This window comes from Austrofundulus limnaeus, unplaced genomic scaffold (genome assembly GCF_001266775.1).
Source record: "Austrofundulus limnaeus strain Quisiro unplaced genomic scaffold, Austrofundulus_limnaeus-1.0 Scaffold68, whole genome shotgun sequence".
Taxonomy (NCBI): Eukaryota; Metazoa; Chordata; class Actinopteri; order Cyprinodontiformes; family Rivulidae; genus Austrofundulus; species Austrofundulus limnaeus.
In genome coordinates, this window is record NW_013952470.1 from 1965810 (window position 1) to 1972542 (window position 6733).

The 6733-nt window shown below is 36.7% G+C and overlaps 1 protein-coding gene across 1 annotated transcript in view; it reads left to right on the forward strand.

The window, feature by feature from the left end:
- pigg (phosphatidylinositol glycan anchor biosynthesis class G (EMM blood group)) overlaps positions 1-6733 on the forward strand; it is a gene marked incomplete at its 5' end in the record, with an annotated part of 135656 nt that overhangs the window by 77077 nt on the left and 51846 nt on the right. Inside the window, 1 exon segment of the mRNA XM_014010407.1 lies at positions 2582-2773. Within this exon segment, the coding sequence (XP_013865861.1) occupies positions 2582-2773 (192 nt within the window).

Consider the following 6733-nt stretch of genomic DNA (forward strand, 5'->3'; position numbering starts at 1 on the left):
ACCTCCCTTTCTTCATGTGTTCAATACTTTTTCCCAGTGTTATTCCACATTATTACAAATAACTTCATTTCTGGACATTTTTGGTTTGATTTCTTTGTACGTATGGAGCACTTGGGTTGTTACCGACAACTGATGGAAATTTCATATCATTAGCACCTCTAGTAATATATTTACTGAGAAAAATGGTGACGTGTTCAATACTTATTTTACCCACTGTATATGAAATAATAATATATGAAATTGAGATTTATGAGCAGGGCTATTTTGTTAAATTTAAATATCTACAAATAATATTAAATAAAAGAAATATGCACCAATGATAGGCATAGTCACAAAGGCAACTATAAAGTCCCACACAAACTCACGTCCATTAAACAAACAGTTGTCCATCTGGTGTCAAAATGGGAGAGCCGCTGTGGTTAAAGGGCTAATATTATGTGTTTCTCAGGCATATATTTAAATACTATACCACAATAAAGTATCTATGTCACCTTTAGCTGTTATTAAAATGCTGTTTTTATGTTTAAATAGAAAATAAACTCATCTTCTCATCACTTCCTCTTCTAAAGGCCTTGAAATTGGCCTCTGTCTCTTTAAGAACCACCTTCTGCTTCTGTCTCCCGTCCCGTTCGGTGGGGGGTGGGGCTCTGCCATGAGGAAGCTCAGCTTAAATAAACGTCCCAGAGGCGTTTCTGGTACCAAAAGGCATTTCTGGTCCCCACCTGTCGTTTTGCTCCTCAGTATGGCTCCTAAAAATGCTGCAGGATTTCTCAACCATGCATGAATGAGTCAAAGCAAGGCTTTGGACATGTTTTTTATGAGAGTATAACATTATAACATGATATAAAACTCAAAAAAGTTGATTTTACATGATATTGCCCCTTAAATAGCGGGCTACTGCCTCAGTCTGATAAATCTAAGCTAAGAATGGAGACCAAACTATTGTGGGAGCGAGTCAACTAATACCTGACCTCCTCCTGACAGGTAGTCTGTAATGTAAAGCAGCTTGAGGGGTGGCTGCTTGGATAATGGCAGAGGAAACACTTTTACCTTTATTCAAACCGAGCAGCGACAGCATATTATTCATCAGGTCCACGGAAACAGACTGCTAACATCAAGCAATATACAGAAGATGCTAAATATATGCCCCCTCAAACCCTGATGCCTGCTGAGTGAGAGACACCTCACCAATATGTAAACAACACTAACTTGTCTTAAAAAGGACAGAGAGGGTAAAACTGATGAAGTAAAGATAGTAAATCAGGATGTGCAGATGATTAATGTGCAGGTGGAGAGTGCAGCTGGTTAGTCACATGCAAAATAGGGCCATCGACTAACAATAAGCTTGAATTATCTATTGTTCATAGAGGGTCATGTGCCCTATCACCTGACCCGTGTCGTGTTATGTCAATGCAGTGAATGCAAGCGGGGGTTCAACATCCCAGGGGACGTTGAACCCCCGCTTGCATTCACTACATTCATATAATGAGGAGAGACGAAACGTTTCACTAAAGAGGAACCCATCCAGAGGACCTACTTATTTTTTCTTTTTGATTTTTTTCTACCTGGCTTACTGAGATGCATCAGGACATTTTGAACCAATATGACCCATAAGGTCTACATTCCCGTAGGTGGACATATGTTCTTTATTTTAAGGTAATAGGCCCACAGCCAGGTTTAAAAAATAAAGATACTGCAATTCTAAGTGGTTTTCAGACAAAGTTCAAGTTTGAAACAAGTTTTCACTGTTCTACCTTGATAATAAACAGATTTGCCCTTCTCGGACCCTACTAGGACTGCTTCACTCCACAGCTGTTTAACATGAATATATGTCTCATTTATGTTAGCATTGGAAGGTTTGATGTAGGCTTCTGAGATTCAGTTTTAAATTCAGTTGAACAAAACCTTCTAATTTTGGATGTGAATTTATGTGTATAAGCAGTGAGATTTATAAAATTGCACCAACAAAAATCTTCCTCTTGACCCTAACCCTACTGGGGGCTAAGCACCTCTAAAAGGTCAGATCCTAGGATCACCCCAGGTGAATTACTCAGACTGGAAAACTGTGGTTTCTTTATAAAACCGGAACTGTTCCGCAGTCATTAACAGTCCAGCAACAGCACAGGGCAGGGGGTTACAGTTGTTTTGAACGTGCATCACATTGTGGAATAGAGATGTGAATTCTGACCGTTTCTTGGACCAGTGTTGCCTTTCCCTTCTTCCTACTCCACCTGTTGCTTGGATAATGAGATCCAGGTAGCCTTCTGAGTCATCTTGTCTTAAAGTATCCAGCTGCTGTCTGATCCGGTTAATGGCTAAACACACAGCTTCTGCTTAACTTTGATGTGTCCTTTGAGGCCTTATTATTTTCTGTCCAAATATTCAAACTGTATACCCTGTTTTTCAGGATGTAACAGTGTTTTTAACATGACTTCAAGTGTCAAACTACAATGACTTTGTGATTCTGTGTTGAAGTGTAAATAAATCAATACACCTGCAACAATGTGCATAAATATTTTAAATGTGATTGAATTTTACTTCGAAAATGTTAAAATAAAAACTTTATTTTCCCATCCTGCAGCTCTGAACACAAGATGGTACTCTCGCTGCTGTCTGTCTTCTGTTTGGTTGTGATCTACCTCCTGGTTCAAAGACACTGCTCATTGGTCTCCAAGGTCGCCCTGGCTCTTGGACTTCTGGGCGTCTACAGCTACCGGGCCGCTGTTGGCAATGTCGTGTTTCCCTGGCAGCACTCGAGTGGAACAGCATCCAAGTAAGTTTTGTGATCCGCTGGAAGATAATTTCACTTACTGCTACAATAGGCAAGTTTCTGTCCCCTGACAGTGAGCTGATTTAAAGTGCAGAAGTGTCTCGGTGCACAGTGATGCAAATGAGTGCACAGGATATAATGTACACGTCATTTGGGACAAACACCAAGCCTGAATCATAAACTGTGATGATAAACTGCTGAACACCTTTTTTTTTTTGCTGCACATCTACCTGCAGTAAATTTCCATCTTTAAATGTGTCTTCAAGTCATAAAGTCTGACTGTTTTAAATTAAATTGATTACATTGCAGGACACATGAAACATGCTATGACTGATGATTTTAATTGGCAGTCAGTAGGAAATGTTGTTGACAGCTATTTTTTTCCCTTTTATTTTCACCGAAGTCTCTATTTTTACTCCCAGACTGCTGCCTAAGTGAAAAATCTGAAGTTATGTTCTCACAGCATAGAACAATAAGCTGCTTAGTCAGAGTTGTAGGTATAGTGATAAGACCTGATTTATTTAGATTTTTTTAAGCTTTTGTGACTTAATTATAGAACCTCAAATTTCATTGAAATTGAATACAGACCAGTAACTGATTACATTGTTTGATTTAATGTAAGAATTCATTGAAATTGCTATGAAGCCTTGTACAGATGTTGCTGTATTTCAAAACATAAATCTTACATGATTTTGGGACATCATGTTAGAGATGTGCACTATTGGCAAAAAAAATACCGTATGTATTCAAGTATAATACGTAAAATTAAATCCATAAAATCATCCATAAAGTTGGGGGTAATATTATACTCGGATAAATATTTTTACTTATGTATTTTAACTGAAATATCGGCAAAGTGCCTGAGTCCGGAAATGAGACCGCATCATAAAAAGTAGTTGAAACGACCTTACGTGTGACACTCCTCCATGCTTCAGATCGAGATAATAGCAGATCCAAGCAGGCGACATGATGTGAAAAAAAGGGAGAAGTAGTCCTTCACCTTAGTAATGATAACAAACTAATAACATTAGCGTGTGACCGGGCCGCTCCTGGAACAACAACAAACACGTGTTCTTCTGTAATGGCTGCCGTCTACCGGTGTTCTGAAAAAGTTTGTATCCCTGAAAAAATTTTCTCCACCTGAGGGGGCGCTCGCGAGTAGGAAGGAATCTGCTTTTCCCCCAGAAGATGGTCCAAATCTCATGTGAAGTCTCTGACTTTTGTGTTGGCGCCTCCTGGTGGACTATGTGTAAAATGCCAGAATTCATATGATGCTGCTACAGCTGATATACGTATATTTGTTGTCAAAATAACTCTTAGTACATATGTTGTTAAAATAAAATGAACAGTCAAATGATCATTTTACTGATATGTTTAAAGACTGCCAAGGCTGAAAAATCTTGAAGTCTGTATGAAATTGGATGTAGTTTGAGGATTCAATTTTTTATGCTTTTTAAGCTCAAAAAGGGTAGGGGGGGTCGTATTATACATGAGATCGTATTATACACAAATAAATACAGTAATCACGATTAATTGTGGTATTTAGCCGATAACGATTAATTTGACGATTAATCCCCTGAAGGCCCTGGACACCCTTATGTCATAGTCACATGACCAATTTAGTGGAAAATATTTGCTCTTCATAAAAATCTGTTCCAAATTGTGTCAAAATTACAGACTTCAGGCTATACATCAATTTTTAAATTGTGTTGATAGATAATTAAATTACAGAACTTTTTTTAATGTTCGTCATATTTGAAATGGAGATTAGCACCGAGCAGTCAGTCTGCCTGGTGGCATTAATCGTATTAATTGTCAATTGCCAAAAAAATAATCGATTAATGTTTTTCTGATGATTAATTGCACACCATACCATTATGCCCATCTATACATCATGTCTTCACAAGTTAGCTAGGTTTGTCATCAGAATACAACACAGCTATTGGAAGTTTTGTCTCCCTTATTTGTACTTTGTGTGTTGTCCTAAAATGATTTTTGCTTGCATATTAAAATAAGATAAGAAATCCACAAATTGTCTAGATTAAAAAAAACAGCTGCAAGCATGCAAAGACAAAGGATGTTGATGTAGCGAAGGAAAAAGCATGTTTTTCATGGAAGTGTTTGAGCAAAAGCTCAAGATTCTCAAAAGTGGGGTTCTGAGAATTACTTTCTAATTAGTTTGAAGAGCAGTAGCTGATCACGTGAGAGGTCACAACATATTTTCACAAAATATTTTCAAGATGCAAACAAAACAACTAGAATTTTTCAACATAATATCGTCTTGGTTAAAAAACTGGCATGACAGGCCATATTCATTCCTTTGATGAATAACAAGCATTTTATATAAAGATAAATTTGATAAAAAGATTTCTTGAACCTGCAAATACCATCTGACATCCATGCAGTAAGAATTCGTCCTCCTATACACTTCCAAATGTCATCAAGCACACAAGTTGCATAATCATGCTCATTTTCCACACTATGTGACAAAACAATTCACCTGGTGCCACCTCTTCAGTGTCCAGAGCTTTTAGAATATTTGCGTGTGCTCAAACGCAGCCTGGATGAGTATCCATCACGTTAATTAGTACTCTAAAAATTCATCACATCCCTCACTTGTGTTTATATAATCATTTCATGCAGTCAAGCCCTGTTAAACCCCAAAAATAGAATAAAAGAGCGAGAAAAAAAATTTTCACATCTTATATGATGTTAAAAGAGGCCTCTGAAGCAGACATTGAAAGGTTACCTATTTTTTGCTGTTTTAGTAAATTTTGACAGAAACGTTGCAATATTGCAACAACAGGCCTTGATGGGAGCAGAATATTTTGTATTTTTAATCATGCTGTCAAACCAAATATACTGAACAACTAAGGGTTGATTTGCACCATGAACTGCTTACTTTATAACCACAAATATCACAATTAATAACCACCTAGTGGTCATAATTTTATGAATCTAAATTTATGTACAGTGATACTCCAAAAAACTGCTGTTTTAATCTGAAAATCTAAACGCACTCTGCACTTCCTGTAGAAGTTATTGTATAGCATTTGTTGCTGTGTATGCAGCGTACTCTCTTTATTTGAAGTGTGAGTTCATGTCCTTGCACCTCTTCACTGGTGGTATCGTAATCTCCTCAGAGCAAGTGTTTTTTCTTTACATAGTTATTATTACTAGTCATTCTTATTGTTTAGTCTTGCAATGCCAAATCATTCCAGAGTCAGGAACAATGCACCAAGCTTACAACCTCCTAGACCACTTACATTCCCACAGTCAAGATAAATCACACCTTCCCCAAAACCCATATAGTGTCCATCCGGCTTAGATATTTGAGCAAGCAAAGCGAAGAAAAACAGTAGGACTATATATATTAACAGATAAAATACAACCAAAAGTTGCTAAAAGTGCTTGAAATATTGCAACAATAAATCTATGTTTTCATTCCGAATTACTCAAATCTGTTCTAAACATGTTTAAAAAAACGTTTAGATATTGCAAATAATCAAATATATTGTATTTTAGTAGTAATAAGTAAGCAGTTCACTATATATGAACATCTGAGAAGTGCTATGTCTCCATGTATAATGCAAGGTAATTCTGACATTTTGACTACCATTTTTACCCAACGTTGTAAAGCAACAAGGACAAAACAAGGTAAAAATCTAAGGTGGTGCACGCATTCAACAATAATTTTATAGTTACTTGTTCTAGAAATTCAGATAATTACAAAAATAAAAAAAAAATTACTTCAGTGTTGAGATATTCACTTTAGTAAAAGAGGAAGATGTGCATCGAGGAAAGTTTGCAAGTTATAAAGCCGGTAAAATAAGTATTGAACACGTCACCATTTTTCTCAGTAAATAATTTACATTACTAGAGGTGCTAATGACATGAAATTTTCACCAGATGTCGGTAACAACCCAAGTGATCCATACATACAAAGAAATCAAACCATAAATG